Source organism: Nomascus leucogenys, chromosome 17 (genome assembly GCF_006542625.1).
Source record: "Nomascus leucogenys isolate Asia chromosome 17, Asia_NLE_v1, whole genome shotgun sequence".
NCBI lineage: Eukaryota > Metazoa > Chordata > Mammalia > Primates > Hylobatidae > Nomascus > Nomascus leucogenys.
Window position 1 is genome coordinate 88,739,378 of NC_044397.1, and position 21,749 is coordinate 88,761,126.

At 53.7% G+C, this 21,749-nt stretch overlaps 1 protein-coding gene across 3 annotated transcripts; it reads left to right on the forward strand.

Annotated features, from left to right (window-relative positions):
- Nucleotides 1–2,499: 2,499 nt before the first annotated feature.
- On the forward strand, nucleotides 2,500–19,922 carry GIPR (gastric inhibitory polypeptide receptor). Of its 3 annotated transcripts, XM_030796517.1 has the most exons (14): nucleotides 2,500–2,541; nucleotides 3,739–3,854; nucleotides 4,919–5,018; nucleotides 5,524–5,631; nucleotides 7,081–7,184; nucleotides 8,607–8,710; nucleotides 9,220–9,364; nucleotides 12,117–12,276; nucleotides 12,491–12,551; nucleotides 12,878–12,947; nucleotides 13,074–13,162; nucleotides 13,256–13,394; nucleotides 19,067–19,108; nucleotides 19,192–19,757. In XM_030796517.1, exons 2-14 carry the CDS (start codon nucleotides 3,783–3,785, stop codon nucleotides 19,396–19,398), a joined length of 1,401 nt encoding a protein of 466 aa, XP_030652377.1. In that variant the 5' UTR covers nucleotides 2,500–2,541; nucleotides 3,739–3,782; the 3' UTR covers nucleotides 19,399–19,757. The 3 variants fall into 3 exon arrangements, with proteins under 3 accessions (XP_030652377.1, XP_030652380.1, XP_030652379.1); XM_030796520.1 differs by lacking the exon at nucleotides 5,524–5,631 and having other exon boundaries at nucleotides 19,192–19,451; XM_030796519.1 differs by lacking the exon at nucleotides 2,500–2,541 and having other exon boundaries at nucleotides 3,685–3,854; nucleotides 19,192–19,922.
- Nucleotides 19,923–21,749: the final 1,827 nt, after the last annotated feature.

The window sequence follows — 21,749 nt, forward strand, 5'->3', positions numbered from 1 at the left end:
AAAAAAAAGGGTCGGCACAGTGGCTCATGCCTGTGATTCCAGCACTTTGGGAGGCCAAGGCAGGCAGATCACCTGAAGTCGGGAATTTGAGACCAGCCTGGCCAACATAGTGAAACCCCATCTCTACTAAAAAAAAAAAAAAAAAAAAAAAAAGCCAGCTGCGGTGGCTCACGCCTGTTATTCCACCACTTTGGGAGACTGAGGTGGGAGGATCACGAGATCAGGCGTTCAAGACCAGCCTGGCCAACATGGTGAAAACTTGTCTGTACTAAAAATACAAAAATTAGCTGGGCATGGTGGCACGTGCCTGTAATCCCAGCTACCCGGAGACTGAGGCAGGATAATTGCTTGAACCAGGACCCGGGAGGTGGAGATTGCAGTGAGCCGAGATCACGCCACTGTACTCCAGCCTGGGCTACAGAGGGATACTCAGCCAAAAAAAAAAAAAAAATTATTAGCCGGGCATGCTTGCGGGCGCCTGTAATCCCAGCTATTTGGGAGGCTAAGAGAGGAGAACTGCTTGAACCTAGGAAGCAGAGGTTCCAGTGAGGTGAGATTGTGCCACTGCACTCCAGCCTGGGCGACAGAGTGAGACTCCATCCCAAGAAAGAAAGAGAGAAAGGGAGGAAGGGAGGGAGGGAGGGAGGAAGGGAGGGGAGAGGGGAGAGGGGAGAGGGGAGAGGGGAGAGGGGAGAGGGAGAGGGGAGAGGGGAGAGGGGAGAGGGGAAGGGAAGGGAAGGGAAGGGAAGGGAAGGGAAGGGAAGGGAAGGGAAGGGAAGGGAAGGGAAGGGAAGGAAAGGAAAAGTCCTTTGCAGCAACATAGATGCAGCTGGAGGCCATTATCCTAAGTGAATTAACACAGGAACAGAAATCCAAACACCAGATGCTCTTACTTACAAGTGGGAGCTAAGCACTGGGTACACATGGACACAAACATGCGAACAACAGACACTGGGGACTCCTAGAGGGGGCAGGGAGGGAGACAAGGGCTAAAAAACTACCTGTTGGGTGCCATGCTCACTACCTGGGTGATGAGATCGTTTATATCCCAAACCTCAGCGTCGTGCAATACACCCCTGTGACAAACCTGCACATGTGCCCCCTGAATCTCAAATAAAAGTTAAGGCCAGGCACGGTGGCTTACACTTGTAATCCCAGCACTTTGGGAGGCTGAGGTGGGAGGATTACTTGAGGCCAGGAGTTGGAGAACAACATGGCCAACATGGTGAAACCTCATCTCTACTAAAAATACAAAAATTAGCCAGGCATGGTGGCACACACCTGTAGTCCCAGCTACTCTGGAGGTTGAGCCATGAGAATCGCTTGAACCCAAGAGGCAGAGGTTGCCAAGTTGGCGCCACTGACCTCCAGCCTGGGTGACAGAGTGAGACCCTGTCTAGAAAAAAATAAATAAATAAAATGAATTAAAATAAATAAATAAAATAAAAGTTGAGGCTGGGTGTGATGGCACATCCCTGTAGTCCCAGCACTTTGGGAGGCTGAGGCAGGAGGCTTGCTTGAGGCCAAGAGTTGGAGACCAGCATGGCCAACATGGTGAAACCCCATCTCTACTAAAAATACGAAAATTTTAGCCGGGTGTGGTGGCGCACACCTGCAGTCCCAGCTACTCGGGAGGCTGAGGCAAGAGAATCTCCTGAACCCTGGAGGCAGAGATTGAAGTGAGCCAAGATGGCGCCACTGCACTCCATTCTGGGGGACAGAGTGAGACCCTGTCTCAAAAAAAAAAAAAAATTGTATGTCTGTGAGTAACCACACAACTGCATACTGAATATATTTATTTCATGACAGTCCTTCCTTGAACCCCTGCTCTGAAAGATTCTGGGGACCCAGTGGTGACCCAGATGTCCTGGCTCTGTCCTCCCGGGCCACACAGGCTAGCAAGGCAACAGTGTTTGTGATGAAACGCGGTGATTGCGTGAATGTGTGTGTGATTGACAGTGTTGTTGGAACTGTGGGACACTATGAGTGTTACTGTGTGTGTGCAGGAGTCCACGGCCCTGGGTATGTGACTGTGTGTCACTGTGGATGACTGTCAACCTGTGAGTGAGAGACTGTGGCTGTCTGGGTGTGACCGTGGGACTGTATGGGTGTGATTGAATGTGTGACTACGTAACAGCTTGTGAGGTTCTGTGACTGTGCCTTTCCATGGCTCAGCCTATGGGATTGTGTGTGACACTGCATGTTTGACTGAGTGACTGAGGCTCTGGGAATGAGTGGCGGTGGGGGGGAGTACCTGTGGGTGGGACAGCATGACAGATTGTACACACTTGGTGCAGGGGTCCTCAGGACGATAAGGACAATTCAGTAACTGCCCTCCCTCATGACCTTGATGACTGCCTGCTGCTCAGCTCTCTGCCCCAGAGCTCCCCGCTTCCGTTCCCTGTCCCGCCTTGGCCCCGCCCCCTCCCACCACCCCGGGCTGCCAGCGCCTGTCACCTCTCCCAGAGCCAAGACGAGGCAGTGGAGGCAGCGGTGGCAGGGGCTGCAGGAGCAAGTGACCAGGAGCAGGATTGGGGACAGGTGAGGGCCCCCCAATCCCAGCCCATTCTCCCTGCCCCCCTCGACCCCTCAAGTCTCTGGCACTCTCCCTCTCTGCTTCTCTGCCCTACCTTTGTCTCTCTGTCTCTGTGCCCACCACCGTCTCTGCTCATCTGTGTCTCTTGATGTCTCTGTCTGTGTGTTTCCATCTCTGGTTAGCTGCTAGATAACTTCTCTCTCCCCTGCTCTGTCTCCCTCCACGTCTCTGTCTCCCTCCACGTCTCTGTCTCCTCTTTGTCTCCTAGCCCACGTTTGTGTCTCTTTCTCTGTTTGTTTTTCTCTGGTCTCTGGCTGGGGGTCTCATTCTGTCCCTCCGTCTCTGCGCCTCTCAGTCTTTACATTTCTGTCTCTGGTGTCTGTGACGCCGTTGTCTGTCCTTCTGAGGCTCGGCCTGAGATCCTCTCTGCTTCCCTCTTTCTCTACGTGGAGCCGCCGCCGGGGCGCGGGTGAGTGGGTGCTGGGCGTCAGATAGACCGATTTCCAGGCATCTACACATCTAACCCCGGATCTCTCGCTTCTCTAGTCCCTAAGTATTTGGATGCTGGGAAAGGGTTGTTCCACTTACTCTGGGCTTTATCTACCCCCAGCGGGGAAAGTTTTGTAAGGTCGGGTTCCTATCTGTGCTAGAAAACCCTTTGGGCTTGGAGAGTGGGAGCTCGGATGGGCGTTTCAAGTTCTCCACCAGGCTGTGGGAACTTGGGCGTTTCGAGTACCCCACTAGGGGGTACTGAAAACCTTCAAGTTTTTCAGTTCCCCATAGAAAAGGGGTCTAGGCTGACGGTTTCTACTCCCTCCTCTCCAAGGCGGTCCCCGGGTTCCCAGGAGTCTGTAGGTCCAGACTCGCGGTGGCACTGACACTTCCGCCCAGCGTAGCTCTAGGGCAACCGCCCGCTCAGCAAACACCCCCCTTCCACCTTTGCTGCCCCAGCAACAGTCAGGGGCTGCCGGGGAATCGCTTAAGGGGCCCCTCCCACCACCGGAGTTCCACCCACTCCGCGTGCCTCTCCCTCCCCGCAGATCATCACGCCTGGGAGTTGCGGGAGCAGGTGCGCTGCCTCGGAGTCCCGCGTGTGTACGGCTCCCCCGCCGTCTGCCCCTGTGTGTGAATCCCTGAGGCGGGGTGACGCTGGGGTTGGAGTAGGAGGGCAGAGGTGCTGACCTTGCCCTGGGACCCTCCAGGCCTGATCGCCCCTGCACGAACCAGACCCTTCGCCGCCCTCACGATGACTACCTCTCCGATCCTGCAGCTGCTGCTGCGGCTCTCACTGTGGGGGCTGCTGCTCCGGAGGGCGGAGGTGAGGACGCGAGGAGCCAGAGGAGCTCCAGGCTTGGAGGGAGGTATGGGGACGGTTTTAGGGCTTCCCTCGTCAGGGCGCTGTCGCTCACGCCTGTAATCCCAGAACTTTGGGAGGCCGAGGCCTGTGAATCACCTGAGGTCAGGAGTTCGAGACCAACCTGGCCAACATGGTGAAACTCCCTCTCTACAAAAAAAATACAAAAATTAGCCGGGCATGGTGGCGGCCGCCTGTAATCCCAGCTACTCAGAAGGCTGAGGCAGGAGAATCGCTTGAGCCCGGGAGGCAGAGGTTGCGGTGAGCCGAGATCGCGCCACCGCACTCTAACTTGGGTGACAGAGTGAGACTCTGTCTCAGGAAAAACAAAACAAAACAAAAAGGCTTGCCTCAGCGCAAAGAGAGTTTCAAGACTGCCCCGCTTGCCCAGATTCGAGTTGTTGGGTGGTGTTTTGTTTTTTTGTTTGTTTTCTTTTTTTGAGACAGAGTCTCACTCTGTCACCCAGGCTGGGATGCAGTGGCATGATCTCGGCTCACTACAAACTCCGTCTCCCGGGTTCAAGAGATTCTCCCGCCTCAGCCTCTCGAGTAGCTGGGACTACAGGCGCACTCCACCACGCCCGGCTAATTTTTGGATTTTTAGTAGAGACGGGGATTTCACCAGGTTGGCCAGGCTGGTCTCGAACTCCTGGCCTCAAGTGATCCACCCACTTCGGCCTCCCGAAGTGCTGGGATTACAGGCGTGAGCCACCGCGCCCGGGCCCAGATTCGAGTTTTGATTATTGTTTCCACTCCTTTTTCTTCCCCCCAAAAATCCTCCTGATAATTTCCAGGCACCCCCTCCCCAATTTTCTTGAAGGTTTTCAGTCTCCCATGGCAGCTCCAGTGGGTGGCTTCCAGGCACCCCACCCCAAGACTTGGAACTGGTTTCCAAGCCACCCAAGACCCCTGAGCAACACGCAACAGACCCTCGGAGTCTCTCTGGGGCGCTTCTGGGCCACATGGACCTAGCAGCCTGGGAGCGGGGGTCGGTCTTGCGGGGAGTCCTCCCTTCTTTCTTTTCCTAGACAGGCTCTGAGGGGCAGACGGCGGGGGAGCTGTACCAGCGCTGGGAACGGTACCGCAGGGAGTGCCAGGAGACCTTGGCAGCCGCGGAACTGCCTTCAGGTGTGACCAGGAGGGCTGGGGACGCGGGGAGGACCTGAGGCTGAGAGGGGTGGGCTTGGGGTGGGCCTTGGGCTGACGGGCGGGGAAGAAATCTTGGGGCGCTGTGGGCTGGAGAGGCCCGGGGACTGACCTGAGCGTGGTGGGAACTGGGGCAGGACCACGGTTCCTGGGGGAGGCCTGGGAAGAAGCTTGAAATGGGAGGAGCCTTGGGCGGGGCCTGCACAGAAATAAACCTTGAAGGGGGCGGGATTTGGGATGGAGATTGGGAAGGGCCCCTCCGGGTGGGACGATCTGGGGCGGGGACTTGTTTGGTGGGAGGAGCCCAGAGTGGGGCTGGGAGGAGGGGCGGAGCTTTGAGGCTGGTGGGAGGAGCTTGTGGCCTGGCCGGGAAGGAATGGCCTCCAAGTGGGCGGGGCTAGAGCCGGGCTTGGTGTGGCTGGCGGAGAAGCGCTGGCCCACTGCGCAGTAGGTCGACTGAGCACCTGGCCCCCGTGCCCACCCCCAGGCCTCGCCTGTAACGGGTCCTTCGATATGTACGTCTGCTGGGACTATGCTGCACCCAACGCCACTGCCCGTGCGTCCTGCCCCTGGTACCTGCCCTGGCACCACCACGGTGAGGTGCTCCCTGGGCCCGGAGCCCTCCCCAGAAACAAACAGCTGCTAACCTTTGCCCTCAGACGCCTACATCCGAGTCCCACAGCTCACCTGCACCCCTCTCCTGCTCCTCTTTGTCCCCTACTCCTTTCCAGCAGGCTGGGTTTCTCCTGTCTGTCCAACCCTGCCTATCTCACATAACGCAGCTTCTCTGTCTCCGTATCTCTTTCTATTTATTTATTTGGAGACGGAGTCTCGCTCTATCGCCCAGGCTGGAGTGAAGTGGGATGAACTCGGCTCACTGCAACTTCCGCCTCCCAGGTTCAATCGATTCTCTAGCCTCAGCCTCCCGAGAAGCAGGCGCGCGCCACCACACCCGGCTTTTTTTTTTTTTTTTTTGTATTGTTAGTAGAGACAGGGTTTCACCATGTTGGCCAGGCTGGTCTCGAACTCCTAACCTCAAGTGATCCGCCGGCCTTGGCTTCCCAAAGTTCTGGGATTACAGGCATGAGCCACCGTGCCTGGCCACCACAGGATTCTTATTTTGTCTCCTTTTCCTGAGTCTGTCAGTTTCTGGGCATCTTAACCTAACTAGCAACGTCGCCTCAGACAGTTTATTTAACCTATTTTTTTTCTTTTTGAGACAGAGTCTGGCTCTGTCACCCATGTGGTGGCAGCATCATAGTTCACTGCAGCCTCGGAACTCCCGGGTTCAAGCGATCCTCCCACCTCAGCCTCCCAAATAGCAGGGACTACAGGCGCACGCTAATACACCCAGCTAACTTTTTTAAAAAAATTGGCAGTGACAGAGTCTTGCCATGTTACCCAGGCTGGTCTTAAACTCCTGGCCTCAAGGGATCCTCTCACCTCAGCCTCCCAAAGCACTGGGATTACAGGCCTATTTAACTTTTGTTGTTTTTGTTGTTGTTGAGACAGAGTCTCCCTTTGTTGCAAGGCTGGAATGCAATGGCGTGATCTCGGCTCACTGTAACCTCACCTCCCGGGTTCAAGAGATACTCCTGCCTCAGCCTCCTGAGTAGCTGGGACTACAGGCGCACGCCACCACACCCAGCTCATTTTTGTATTTTTAGTAGAGACAGGATTTTACCATGTTGGCCAGGATGGTCTCGATCTCTTGACCTCGTGATCCACCTGTCTTGGCCTCCCAAAGTGCTGGGATTACAGGTGTGAGCCGCCGCGCCCGGCCTTAACATTTTGTATCTCAATTTTCCCATATGTAGAACTAGGTTAAGGATATTACCAATTCCATGTGCTTGTATGAATATTAAATTAATACAAATAACATGCCATATAAGGGTTTATCATCATCATCATCATCATCATCATCATCATCATCATCATCATCACCACTTCGGCTCTCTCCCTCTCTGTTATTGTCTCACAGTTTGTCTTTCTGTATTTATCTCTTTCTCTGTGTGCCTTAATTCCCTCTCTTCTTTCCCCACAGTGGCTGCAGGTTTCGTCCTCCGCCAGTGTGGCAGTGATGGCCAGTGGGGACTTTGGAGAGACCATACACAATGTGAGAACCCAGAGAAGAATGAGGCCTTTCTGGTAAGAAGAGGTGAGGGCTTCAGGTTAGGAGTCCAGGGAGAGATGGAAAGGCAGTAGATTCAGGCAGGCCCTAAAACCCCTTGGACTGTTCAGACCTCTGGGTTGTAAGTGAGAGAAACTCAACTCAGACTTGCTTCAAAGAGAGAAAGCTGTATTGCCTTCTGTGATGGAAAAGAATAAGATGGCCGGGTGCTGTGGCTCACGCCTGTAATCCCAGCACTTTGGGAGGCCAAGGAGGGTGGATCACTTGAGGTCAGGAGTTTGAGACCAGCCTGGCCAACGTGTCAAAACCCCATCTCTACTAAAAATACAAAAATTAGCCTGGCATGGTGGTGTGCACCTGTAGTCCCAGCTACTCAGGGGGCTGAGACGTAAGAATTGTTTGAACCCAGGAGGCAGAGGTTGCAGTGAGCCAAGATTGTGCCACTGCACTCCAGCCTGAGTGACAGAGCGAGACTCCATCTCAAAAAAAAAAAAAAAAAGAACGCTGTGGTTGGGCCGAGCTCAATGGCTAATGCCTATAATTCCAACACTTTGAGAAGATGATTGCTTGAATGCAGGATTTTGAGACCAGCCTGGGTAACATAGTGAAACTCCATCTCTACAAAAAATATAAAAATTTGGCCGGGAGCAGTGGCTCATGCCTGTAATCCCAGCACTTTTGGGAGGCCAAGGCAGGCAGATCACGAGGTCAAGAGATTGAGACCATTCTGGCCAACATGGTGAAACCCCATCTCTACTAAAAACACAAAAATTAGCTGGGCAGGCCGGGCGCGGTGGCTGCTCGTAATCCCAGCACTTTGGGAGGCCGAGGCAGGCGGATCACGAGGTCAGGAGATCGAGATCACGGTGAAACCCCGTCTCTACTAAAAAATACAAAAACTTAGCCGGGCGTGGTGGCGGGTGCCTGTAGTCCCAACTACTCGGGAGGCTGAGGCAGGAGAATGGCGTGAACCCGGGAGGCGGAGCTTGCAGTGAGCCGAGATTGCGCCACTGCACTCCAGCCTGGGCAACAGAGCGAGACTCCGTCTCAAAAAGAAAAAAAAAAAAAATTAGCTGGGCATGGTGGCACACACTTGTAGTCCCAGCTACTGTGGAGGCTGGGGTGGGAGGATTGCTTGAGCCCTGGGGGGCAAGGCTCCAGGGAACCATGATCCTGCCAGAGTACTCCAGCCTGAGCAACAAAGCAAGACTATGTCTCAAAAAAAAAAAAAAAAAAAAAAAAAATCTGGTTTGCTGGTCACATGCCTCGTGCCCTGGAGTTGAAGGGTGGAGTCGGCCCTTCTCAAATAAGGGTAAGCAGTTCCCCAAGATAAAATAGGGTATTTGGGCAGAAACAAAGAGCAGAAGTCCTTCCAGTCTCTCTCTGGGTCTGAGGCTTCGAGCCAAGCCTTGTTCCCTTCCTCTTCTTCCCCCGACCAGGACCAAAGGCTCATCTTGGAGCGGTTGCAGGTCATGTACACTGTCGGCTACTCCCTGTCTCTCGCCACACTGCTGCTAGCCCTGCTCATCTTGAGTTTGTTCAGGTGGGACCTTAACCCTGAGTGGTGGTGGCGGAGATGTGAGCTCGGCCTCAGTTTGTCCAGTAAGATGGGGTGGTCTGTTTCCACCAGGTCCAACCATCCACTGGTGGTTCTATGGGGAGCAGTGGGGGTAGCTAAAGGAGCTCTGTGTGGCCGGGCGCGGTGGCTGATGCCTGTAATCCCAGCTCTTTGGGATGCCAAGGCAGGAGGATCGCTTGAGCCCAGGAGTTTGAGATCAGGCTGGGCAACATAGTGAAACCTTGTCTCTACGACAAATAAAAAATGAGCTAGGCATGCTGGTGGTGCACCTGTGGTACCAACTATAGGGGGGCGCTGAGACAGGAGGATTGCTTGAGCTCAGGAGGTTGAGGCTGCAGTGAGCCCTGATTGTGCCACTGCATTCTAGCCTGGGTGACAGAGTGAGACCCTGTTTAAAAAAAAAAAAAATAGAGCTGTGTGTGGCTGAGGACAGCTCTCCAGGGGCCCCCAAACTGCCTTCCAAATTCCCCTAGGCGACTACATTGCACTAGAAACTATATCCACATCAACCTGTTCACGTCTTTCATGCTGCGAGCGGCGGCCATTCTCAGCCGAGACCGTCTACTACCTCGACCTGGCCCCTACCTTGGGGACCAGGCCCCTGTGCTGTGGAACCAGGTGGGCATCCTCCTTCCATTCCTCCAAGTGAGAATCTTGCTTCTCTGGTGGGACCAGGAAGTTCTCAGTCCATTTCCTACCTCCTACACTCTCCACAGTTTATCTGAGTTGGGAGTGTCCCTCTCCAAATGTGTCTTGGGGTGGGGAATCAAGACACATTTGGAGAGGGAACCTCCCAACTCGGCCTCTGCCATCATTGAACTCTCCCAGCCTATCACTCCCATATTGGAATTTTCCATTCCTCTCCCTCATTATCTCACCCATCATTGAACTTTTTCACCAATGAGAGAATCCACCTGCTGGAGGTGAGACATGGCAGGATATGAGAAAGTAAGTGGGGGCGGGGATGTGGTAGGTGCCAGTCTGTTACTAGAAGAGAGGGTGGGAGAGACTAGAGTCTGGGAGCAGACGTGGTAAGAACTATCTGGTTGAAAGTTGGACCATACCGGCCGGGCGCGGTGGCTCACGCTTCTAATCCCAGCACTTTGGGAGGCCGAGGCGGGCGGATCATGAGGTCGACAGATCAAGACCACGGTGAAACCCCGTCTCTACTAAAAATACAAAAAAATTAGCCAGGCATGGTGGCGGGCGCCTGTAGTCCCAGCTACTCGGAGAGGCTGAGGCAGGAGAATGGCGTGAACCCGGGAGGCGGAGCTTGCAGTGAGCCGAGATTGCACCACTGCACTCCAGCCTGGGTGACAGAGCGAGACTCTGTCTCAAAAAAAAAAAAAAAAAAAGAAAGTTGGACCATACCAATTGTTAAGAAGCCGCACGCGCCCAGGCACAGTGGCTCACATCTGTAATACCAGCACTTTGGGAGGCCAAGACGGGCAGATCACGAGGTCAGGAGTTCAAGATCAGCCTGGCCAATATGGTGAAACCCCGTCTCTACTAAAAATACAAAAATTAGCTGGGCGTGGTGGCACGTGCCTGCAGTCTCAGCTACTTGGGAGGCTGAGGCAAAAGAATCGCTTGAACCCAGGAGCAGGAGGTTGCAGTGAGCTGAGATTGCGCCACTGCACTCTAGCCTGGGTGACAGAGCAAGACTCCGCCGCAAAAAAAAAAGCTATAGCGTGGCCCAGCAATGGCTCGTGCCTGTAATCCCAGCCCTTTGGGAGGCGGAGGTGGGCAGATTGCTTTTTGCCCAGGAGTTCAAGACCAGCCTGGGTAACATAGCAAAACCCCATCTCTACAAAAACATACAAAAATTAGCCGGGCATGACGGCCCTCGCCTGTACTCCCAGCTACTTGGGAGGCTGAGATGGTAGGATCACTTGAGTCCAGGAGGTCAAGGCTGCAGTGAGCTGTGATGCTGTGATAGCGCCAGTGCAATCCGGCGAAAGATTGAGACCCTGTCTCAAAAAAAAAAAATAAAAAATAAAAAAAAAAGAGGGGCCGGGCATGGTGGCTCATGCCTGTAATCCAAGCACTTTGGGAGGACGAGGCAGGCAGGTCACAAGGTCAGGAGTTCAAGACCAGCCTGACCAACATAGTGAAACCCCCCGTCTCTACTAAAAATACAAAAATTGGCCGGGCGCGGTGGCTCACGCTTGTAATCCCAGCACTTTGGGAGGCCGAGGCGGGCGGATCACGAGGTCAGGAGATCGAGACCACGGTGAAACCCCGTCTCTACTAAAAATACAAAAAATTAGCCGGGCGTGGTTGGCGGGCGCCTGTAGTCCCAGCTACTCGGAGAGCCTGAGGCAGGAGAATAGCGTGAACCCGGGAGGCGGAGCTTGCAGTGAGCCGAGATCGCGCCACTGCACTCCAGCCTGGGTGACAGAGCGAGACTCCATCTCAAAAAAAATAATAATAAAATAAAATAAAATGAAGTAAAATAAAATAAAAATACAAAAATTAGCTGGACGTGGGGCACATGCCTGTAGTCCCAGCTACTCGGGAGGCTGAGGCAGGAGAATCACTTGAACCCAGGAGGCAGAGATTGCAGTGATCAGAGATTGTGCCATTGCACTCCAGCCTGGGTGATAGAGCAAGGCTCCGTCTAAAAAAAAAAAAAAAAAAGAGGAAGCCATAGGGCAGGAGAGTCCATAATGTGGGTACTGGCAGGAGAGTTCAGTTCTTAGAAGGAGCTGGGGTGACCAGTGACAGAGGTCACATTTTGGGGATCTAGGGGGAACTGACGGCAATGATGGAAGGTGCCAATTATTTTTTGTTTTGTTTTTGTTTGTTGTTTTTTTTTTTTTTGAGACGGAGTCTCAAAAAAGAAGCTGATTCTTTTTTTTTTTTTTTTTTTTGAGACGGAGTCTCCCTCTGTCGCCCAGGTTGGAGTGCAGTGGTGCAATCTCGGCTCACCGCAACCTCCGCCTCCTGGGTTCAAGCGATTCTCCTGCCTCAGCTTCCCAAGTAGCTGGGATTACAGGCGCCCGCCACCACACCTGGCTAATTTTTGTATTTTTAGTAGAGATGGGGTTTCACCATGTTGGCCAGGCTGGTCGCCAACTCCTGACTTCAGGTGATCCGCCCACCTCGGCCTCCTAAAGTGCTGGGATTACAGGCGTGAGCCACCGCACTCAACCACATACCAATTGTTAAGGGGTTCAGAGTGGGAGAGTCCATACAGGAAAAGGGAATAGGGTGCGAGAAACCAATCACAGATACCATTCACTGGGGACACAGAGTGGAAGAACCTTTGATGGCAAGAGATGGGATGGAAGGGCGATCAAGGTTGGGGGAGGCTGAGAGACACCCGGGCAGCGCTGACTACCCCTCTACCGGTCTGGCCCCTCCCTAGGCCCTCGCTGCCTGCCGCACGGCCCAGATCGTGACCCAGTACTGCGTGGGTGCCAACTACACGTGGCTGCTGGTGGAGGGCGTCTACCTGCACAGTCTCCTGGTGCTCGTGGGAGGCTCCGAGGAGGGCCACTTCCGCTACTACCTGCTCCTCGGCTGGGGTGAGCTGCGATCCCGTTCCCCGCCCAACCCAGCGCGCCTCTCCTCGGCTCCCCCAACTGCCCTGCTGGTTGGCCTCTGCGGGTCTCCTCCCATCTCTAGGCTTCTGCCTCCCCCACCCCGACAGAGGAATTCCGCGGGTCTTGGGCCTGGCGGGGCCCGTGAGCGCGCTGACAGCTGCGGCGGGGTGGGGGGGCGGGGTCGGGGTCTGCACAGGGGCCCCCGCGCTTTTCGTCATTCCCTGGGTGATCGTCAGGTACCTGTACGAGAACACGCAGTGAGTTGCAGGGTCTGGGGCGGGGCGTGGGAGGTGGGGGGGGCTTTGAGGGACGTGGGCGGGTTGTGATGGAAACGTGGGCAGGGTCGGAAGGCTATTCGGTGTTGGGGATACGCGGGCAGGATCCAAAGGAATGGGGAGCTAGGAAAGGTTGTGTTCGAGGGCAACCGGCGAGGGGAGGGGGTGGGGCCTGGATCGTAATGGGCGGGACCTTAGAGAATGTGTGTGGTCTCAAGTGCTGTGGGCGGGGCCTAGCGAGCAAATGAGCTTGGTGATCGGTGAGTCTAGAGTTTTTCTATCTCTTAGCTCTACTCCGCCTTCCCCAGGTGCTGGGAGCGCAACGAAGTCAAGGCCATTTGGTGGATTATACGGACCCCCATCCTCATGACCATCTTGGTAGGATCGGTCCCGCCTCCACCAGGCCGTCCTCAGGGATTTCCCATTCTGGGAAGTGGGGTGCCACCTCCTCCTGCCCCTCCGGAATGGGATCGCGGCTGGCTTAGCCCTTATCTCTCCCCACAGATTAATTTCCTCATTTTTATCCGCATTCTTGGCATTCTCCTGTCCAAGCTGAGGACACGGCAAATGCGCTGCCGGGATTACCGGCTGAGGTGAGAGCATGCGTTGGGGACCGAGGGGAAGGGGCCGGGTGCGAGATGGGGAACCAGGGCTGCGGGATCACTGCTGCCGCCCTCTCTCCCCAGGCTGGCTCGCTCCACGCTGACGCTGGTGCCCCTGCTGGGTGTCCACGAGGTGGTGTTTGCTCCCGTGACAGAGGAACAGGCCCGGGGCGCCCTGCGCTTCGCCAAGCTCGGCTTTGAAATCTTCCTCAGCTCCTTCCAGGTGCTCAGGCAGGGTGCAGGGGCTCCATCCTTCCACCCAGGGCCTCCTCCCCAGAGGGGCACGAAAGCTACAGTCGTTCTCTGGTGCAGCCACTGAATGGGGTGTGAAGACGGGATTTAGTTCCTTCATTCATTCTTTTGTTTTCTTTTTTTTTTTTTTTTGAGATGGATTCTCGCTCTGTCGCCCAGGCTGGAGTACAGTGGCGCGATCTCGGTTCACTGCAGCCTCTGACTCCCGGGTTCAAGCGATTCTCCTGCCTCAGCCTCCAGAGTAGCTGGGATTACAGGAATGTACCACCACACCTGGCTAATTTTTGTATTTTTAGTAGAGACGGGGTTTCATCATGTTGGCCAGGCTGGTCTCCAACTCCTAACCTCAGGTAATCCACCCGCCTTGGCCTCCCAAAGTGCTGGGATTACAGGCGTGAGCCATGGCGCCCAGCCCGTTCATTCATTCAATACAAAATACTGAGCTAGGACTGTCCTGGGTTGCGGGGAGCAGCAGGGGCCGGGACAGGAGATTGGTCCTGTCAGTGCTGCCTGCTAGTGAAGAGTGAGGGCTTGGAGGCTGGACACAGCTAGGGCCAAATTCAGGTTCTGTCACTTTCTAGCTGTTTGCCAGCTGTGTGGCCTTCACCTCAGGGTTGAGGGTAGGGAGAGGTAAGTGAGGTACCGACGTGCAGAATCTAAGGAAAGATTCATTCCAAAATTGAAGCCCACCCTACACTTGCTTGGTTTACCTGAGTCCCCAACCTGCTTCACCTCATTCGGCCTGTTTTCTCATCTCTAAAGTGGGGAAAATACCAGTCTCAGTGGACAAGGCTGTTAATTCATTAAATTCAGCAAAAAATAGGCTGGGCGCGGTGGCTCACGCTTGTAATCCCAGCACTTTGGGAGGCCGAGGCGGGCGGATCACGAGGTCAGGAGATCGAGACCACGGTGAAACCCCGTCTCTACTAAAAATACAAAAAATTAGCCGGGCATGGCGGCGGGCGCCTGTAGTCCCAGCTACTCGGAGAGGCTGAGGCAGGAGAATGGCGTGAACCTGGGAGGCGGAGCTTGCAGTGAGCCGAGATTGCGCCACTGCACTCCAGCCTGGGCCACAGAGCGAGACTCCATCTCAAAAAAAAAAAAAAAAAAAAAAAAAAAAAAAAAAAAAAAAAAAAAAAAAAAAAAAAATTCAGCAAAAAATTGCTGAGCATGTATATATGCTAAACACTCCTCCAGGCTTATCACAGGGATACAGCCAAGAACCAGATGGTCCCTACCCTCCAGTGGGAAAGACACACTAAACACACTACAGAAGTAAGGCATACAGCTGGGCGCAGTGGCTCACACCTGTAATCCCAGCATTTTGGGAGGCCAAGGCAGGCGGATCACCTGAGGTCAAGAGTTCAAGACCAGCCTGACCAATATGATGAAACCCTGTCTCTACTAAAAAAATAGAAAAATTAGCTGTATGTGGTGGCGGCTGCCTGTAATCCCAGCTACTCAGGAGGCTGAGGTGGGAGAATCGCTTGAACCCGGGAGGTGGAGGTTGCAGTGAGCCGAGATCACGCCACTGCACTCCAGCCTGGCCACAGAGGGCGATCATGTCTCAAAAAAAAAAAAAAAAAAAAAGGAAAGCATATAGAATGTCAGATGGTGAGATGTGCCTAGAGGGAGAATAAAGCAAGAAAGAGATGAGGAGTGTCCACTGAGGGATGGGGTTACTGTTTTATTTATTTATTTATTTTTTTAGAGATGAGGTCTCCCTCTGTTGTCCAGGCTGGAGTGCAGGGTTGTGATCCTAGCTCACTGCAGCCTTGGACTCCTGGTCCAAACCAATCCTCCTGCTTCAGCCTCCTAAGTAGCTGGGAGCACAGGAGCAAGCCATCACACCTGACTAATTTTTTTTTTTTTTTTTGAGACAGAGTTTCACTCTTGTTTCCCAGGCTGCAGTGCAATAGTGCCATCTCGGCTCACTGCAACCTCCACTTCCCAGATTCGAGCGATTCTCTTGCCTCAGCCTCCCAAGTAGCTGGGATTACAGGGGTGTGCCACCATGCCCAGCTAAATTTTTTTTTTGGAGACAGAGTTTTGTTCTGTTGCCCAGGCTGGAGTGCAGTGGCATGATCTCGGCTCACTGCAACCTCCGCCTCCTGGGTTCAACCAATTCTTTGCCTCAGCCTCCTGAGTAGCTGGGATTACAGGCACTGCCACGACTCTTGGCTCATTTTTGTATTTTTAGTAGAGACGGGATTTCACCATCTTGGCCAGGCTGATCTTGAACTCCTGACCTTGTGATCCACCCACCTCGGCCTCCCAAAGTGCTGGAATTACAGGCGTGAGCCACCTCGCCCAGCTAATTTTGTATTTTTTTTATTTATTATTTATTTTGAGATGGAGTCTCCTGCTGTTGCCCAGGCTGGAGTGCAGTGGCACAATCTCGGCTCACTGCAAGCTCTGCCTCCCGGGTTCACGCCATTCTCCTGCCTCAGCCTCCCAAGTAGCCGGGACTATAGGTGTCCGCCACGACGCTCAGCTAATTTCTTTTTGTATTTTTAGTAGAGACGGGGTTTCACCGTGTTAGCCGGGATGGTCTCTATCTCCTGACCTGACCTCGTGATCCACCCGCCTCGGCCTCCCAAAGTGCTGGGATTACAGGCTTGAGCCACCGCACCCGGCCCAATTTCGTATTTTTAGTAGAGATGGGGTTTCTCCATGTTGGTTAGGCTGGTCTCAAACTCCTGACCTCAGGTGATCAGCCTGCCTTGACCTCCCAAAGTGCTGGGATTACAGGCATGAGCCACTGTACCCGACTGTTTTCATTTTTTTTTGATATAGAGTCTCACTCTATCACCCAGGCTTGGAGTGCAGTGGCGTGATCTCGGATCACTGCAACCTCCGCCTCCAGGGTTCATGCATTTCAGCCTCCTGAGTAGCTGGGATTACAGGTGTGCACCACCACACTCAGCTAACCTTTGTATTTTTAGTAGAATCGGGGTTTTACCATGTTGCCCAGGCTGGTCTCGAACTCCTGGCCTCAGCTGATCTTCCCACCTCGGTCTCCCAGAATGCTGGGATTACAGGTGTGAGCCACCACGCCTGGCCAAATTTTTGTATTTTTTTGTACAGATTGGGTCTTGCTATGTTCCTCTGGCTGGTCTTGGGCTCCTGGGCTCAAGTGATCCTCCCACTTTGGCTTCCCAAAGTGCTGGGATTACAGGTGTGAGCCACCGTGCCTGGCCAGGTTGCTGTTTTAGGTGGGGACAAGGGAAAGCATTCCTGAGGAGACACTGAAGAAGGTGAGGGGACAAGCCAGGCAGGTATTTAGGGAAAATGTTTCAGGAAGGGAAATACCAAGTACAAGATCCCTGAGGAGGAGAGTAGCTGGTGAGAGGGAGGAAGACCAGGGTGCCTGAAGAATGGGAGCCAGTAGGGAGGCTGTGAGGAGATGAGGACGGAGAGGTGAGGGGCCTTGGGGGTCCAGGTGAGGACTTCGGCTTTTCCTCTGCTTGAAGCAGGGGCCATGGGAGGGCTCTCAGCAGAAGGATTTGGTCTGAGTGAGATTTTAACAGCATCATGGAAAGTAAAACTAAAATAAGCAATGTCTTAATAATAGTATGTATACATAGTTGATTTCTATTAATTTATCAATGTCTTATTAATTATAAAAGAGAAATGCATTTTATATTAATTTAAATTTAAATTTGGATGTTGAATATGTATACATTTATGCAAACATAAGCAACTAATTTGGCTGGGCACCATGGCTCACTTTGGGAGGCTGAGACAGGAGAATTGATTGAGCCCAGGAATTGAAAACCAGCCTGGGCAAGGTAGTGAGACCCCCATCCCTCTTTTTTTTTTTTTTTTTTTTTTTTTTTTTTTTGACAGAGTCTCGCTCTGTTGCCCAGGCTAGAGTACAGTGGCGCAATCTTGGCTCACTGCAACTTCTGCCTCCTGGGTTCAAGCAATTCTCCTGCCTCAGCCTCCTGAGTAGCTGGGATTACAGGTGTCCACCACCACGCCCAGCTAAGTTTTGTATTTTTAGTAGAGATGGGGTTTCACCATGTTGGCCAGACTGGTCTGGAACTCCTGACCTCAGATGATCTGCCCGCTTCGGCCTCCCAAAGTGCTGGGATTACAGGTGTCAGCTACTGCACCCAGCCGAGATCCCCATCTCTACCAAAAATAAAAAATTAGCTGCTGGGCGCGGTGCCTCATGTCTGTAATCTCAGCTCTTTGGAGGCCAAGGCAGGCGGATCTCCTAAGTTCAGGAGTTCAAGTCCAGTGTGACCAACATGGAGAAACCCTGTCTCTACTTAAAACACAAAAATTAGCCAGGCTACGTGGCACATGCCTGTAATCCCAGCTATTCAGGAGGCTGAGGCAGGAACATCGTTTGAACCCGGGAGGCAGAGGTTGCACTGAGCTGAGATTGTGCCACTGCACTCCAGCCTGGGCAACAGAACAAGACCTTGTCTCAAAAAAAAAAAAAAAAAAAAATTAACTTGGTGTGGTAGTGCATGCCTGTAGTCTTAGCCACTCTGGAGGCTGAAGTGGGAGGATCCCTCTAGCTCAGGAGTTGAGGTTGAAGTGAGCCATGATCACTCCACTGCACTCCAGCCTGGGCGACAGAGCCAGACCCTGTCTCAAAAACCAAAAACAGGCTGGGTGCGTTGGCTCACGCCTGTAATCCTAGCACTTTGGGAGGCTGAGGCGGGCATATTGCCTGAGCTCAGGAGTTCGAGACAGCCTGGGCAACATGGCAAAAATTCTGTCTCTATTAAAAACACAAAAAATTAGCTGGGCGTGGTGGCGCATGCCTGTAATCCCAGGTACTTGGGAGGCTGATTCAGGAGAATCGCTTGAACCTGGGAGGCCGAGTTTGCAGTGAGCTGAGATCACATCACTGCACTCCAGCCTGGGCGACAGAGCAAGACTCTGTCTCCCTGTCTCCAGAAAAAAAAAACAGTAACACAATCACCCTAAATTCTCACAACTACTACTATATTACTGCTTCATTTTCCAGATGAAGAAACTGAGGCACAGTGCAATTAAGCAGCTTGCCCAAATGGGAAAGAAAGTGGAAAGGTGGTTTTTGAGTCCAGGGAGTCCACCTCCAGGGTCCGCAGTTCTTAACCCCCAGCCAGCAGTGCTCAGCTAACCTTCTGGGGCAAACAGTGGGGTTGGTGTGGGGGAAGCCACGAACCAGTGAAAAGATGACCCTGATAGTTTAGGACCACGGTGGCGGTAGCTGAGGTGCTTCAGGGCCTGGCAAGGGCTCGAGCTTATTAAGAGAACAGTTACAAAGGCCAGGCGCAGTGGCTCATGCCTGTAATCCCAGCACTTTGTGAGGCTGAGATGGGTGGATCACCAGAGGTCAGGAGTTCGAGACCAGCCTGGACAACAGGATGAAACCCCGTCTCTACTAAAAATACAAAAATTAGCTGGGTGTGGTGGAGGGCGCCTGTAATCCCAGCTATTCTGGAGGCTGAAGCAGGATAATCACTTGAACCCGGGAGGTAAAGGTTGCCGTTTGCCGAGATCGTGCTACTGCACTCCCGCCTGGGCAATAAGAGCAATATTCCGACTCTTAAAAAAAAAAAAAAAATGGGGAGGGAGGCGCGGAGGCGGTTACAGTCCTGCCCCCACCAGCGATGTAACCTCCGCGCCTCCTCTGGGCAGGGCTTCCTGGTCAGCGTCCTCTACTGCTTCATCAACAAGGAGGTAGGAAGAGCACCGGCCGCCGCCCCCGCCCTCTGGCGGCAGCGCGTGGTACGGCGCCGCCTCTGAGCGCCTTCGTGTCGCAGGTGCAGTCGGAGATCCGCCGTGGCTGGCACCACTGCCGCCTGCGCCGCAGCCTGGGCGAGGAGCAACGCCAGCTCCCGGAGCGCGCCTTCCGGGCCCTGCCCTCCGGCTCCGGCCCCGGCGAGGTCTCCACCGGCCGCGGCTTGTCCTCGGGGACCCTCCCAGGGCCTGGGAATGAGGCCAGCCGGGAGTTGGAAAGTTACTGCTAGGGGGCGGGATCCCCGTGTCTGTTCAGTTAGCATGGATTTATTGAGCGCCAACTGCGTGCCAGGCCCAGTATGGAGGACGCTGGGGAAATGGTGAAGGAAACAGAAAAAAGGTCCCTGCCCTTCTGGAGATGACAACTGCGTGGGGAAAACAGACCGTGAACACAAAACATCAAGTTCCACACACGCTATGGAATGGTTATGATGAAGGGAAGCGAGAAGGGGGCCTAGGGTGGTCTGGGAGGCGTCTCCAAGGAGGTGACACTTAAGCCATCCCATAAAGAGGTGAAAGAGATCACTCTGGGGAGAGCTGGAGAACAGGATTCTAGGCAGAAGCGATAGCATAGGCAAAGGCCCTTGGGCAGGCAGGCGCTCAGCCTTGGCTGGAGTAGAATTAAGTCAGAGCCAACAGGTGGGGAGAGAGAGAGAAGTGGGCAGGGGCACCCAAGTTGGGATTTCATTTCAGGTGCATTGGAGATTCTTAGGAGTGTCTCTTGGAGGTAATATTTTATTTTTTTAAAAATGAGACAGGATGTCACTGTTACCCAGGTTGGTCTTGAACTCCTGGGCTCAAGCAATCCTCCCACCATGGGTCTCCCAAAGTGCTGGGATTACAGGTGTGAGCCACCGCACCTGGCCTTTTTTTTTTTTTTTTTAAACGGAGTCTCAACTCTGTTGCCCAGGCTGGAGTGCAGTGGTACAATTTCAGCTCACTGCAGCCTCCAGCTCCCGAGTTCAAGCCTCCCCGGTGCTGGGATTACAGGCACCGCCACCACACCTGGCCAATTTTTGTATTTTCAGTAGAGATGGGGTTTCCCCATGTTGGCCAGGCTGGTCTGGAACTCCTGACCTCAAGTGATCCACCCACCTCAGCCTCCCAAAGTGCTGGGATTACAGGCATGAGCCACCATGCCCGGCCCAAATGGGCTAATGTGTTTTTTTTTGTTTTTTTTTGTTTTGAGACGGAGTTTTGCCCTGTCCCCCAGGCTGGAGTGCAGTGGCGCAGTATCTGCTCACTTCAAGCTCCGCCTCCCGGGTTCACGCCATTCTCCTGCCTCAGCCTCCCTAGTGGCTGGGACTACAGGCGCCCGCCACTACGCCCGGCTAATTTTTTGTATTTTCAGTAGAGACGGGGTTTCACCGAGTTAGCCAGGATGGTCTCGATCTCCTGACCTTGTGATCCGCCCGCCTCGGCCTCCCAAAGTGCTGGGATTACAGGCGTGAGCCACCGCACCCGGCGGGCTAATGTTTTAAACAGATCCTTCTTGTCTGCCCTGTAGGAGGACAAATTATCAGGGGCAGGGGTGGAAGCTGGAGCCCAGAAAGGAGGGGACTGCAGGTGGGAAGTGACAGTGGTTGGAGCAGGATGGAGGCCACTGAGGGGTATGAAGCAGTCGGATTTGAAGCTGTTTCAAAGGTGGAGGTGAGAGGATTTCATGAAGGATCACATGAGGACACAGCAGCAGAGAGGACTCCTTGGTTTTGGATGGTGGAGAGACGAAAGACAGGGAGATTGGGTTCGGGCAGGGGGAGAACCACGTGTGCTCTTTGGAAAGGTTAGGCTGGCAGTGTTTGTAGGACAGGACACTGAGTGTAAGGGTCTGGAGCTCTCAGGAGAGGGGCGAGCTGGAGAGAGTAATGTGAGAGGCACTGGGTCCCGAGGGTGATTTGGTGTGGACCGGAGCACAGGTGAGGGAAGGCAGGCCTCGCAGCTGAAACCTTATATCCAGAGCAGCCAGGGCCACTGCTGGCTTCGGAGTGAGGATGCATATCCCCACTGTCCTTAGATGGGCGGCCCCTGGGACCTAGGAGAATGAGGGGGCATGCTGACAGTCTTATTGTAGCTGGACCACCTGTATATACACCCACAGGACCCTCATCCCTAAATCCTCCCCCTACACATATGCACACTTAGTTACTCTATGGGTTTTGTCGAGCATTTTTCCCTGGGGTCTGTGGCTCCCTGGACCGATGTGCCCCAAAGCTGAACTCAGCGTTTTCAAGCTTGCGGCCCTGCTGCCCAATTCCCCTACACCCTGCCTTGTGGGTTCTCGTGGGGTGGGGGCCTTAGGGCAGGGCCCTTGTAAATAAAGTATAAGAAACAGTTGCTTTTTTTCTTTCTTGGGTAGAAGCATCTTCTTGGCAGTGTCACAAAGGGAAATGACCGAGGCAGGCTGCCTGGTGGAGTGGGGGCCCATGGTGGCTTTACTCAAATTTATCCATGTGTTGCTACAAGAAAACGGGACACCTGCTGCCACTGTCCCTCCTAAGACAGTCCCCAAGTGGCCATGTTACATGTGATCTGTGACGTATACGAACGGATGGTACCTGCATCCTAGGGTCGCCTGGCATGC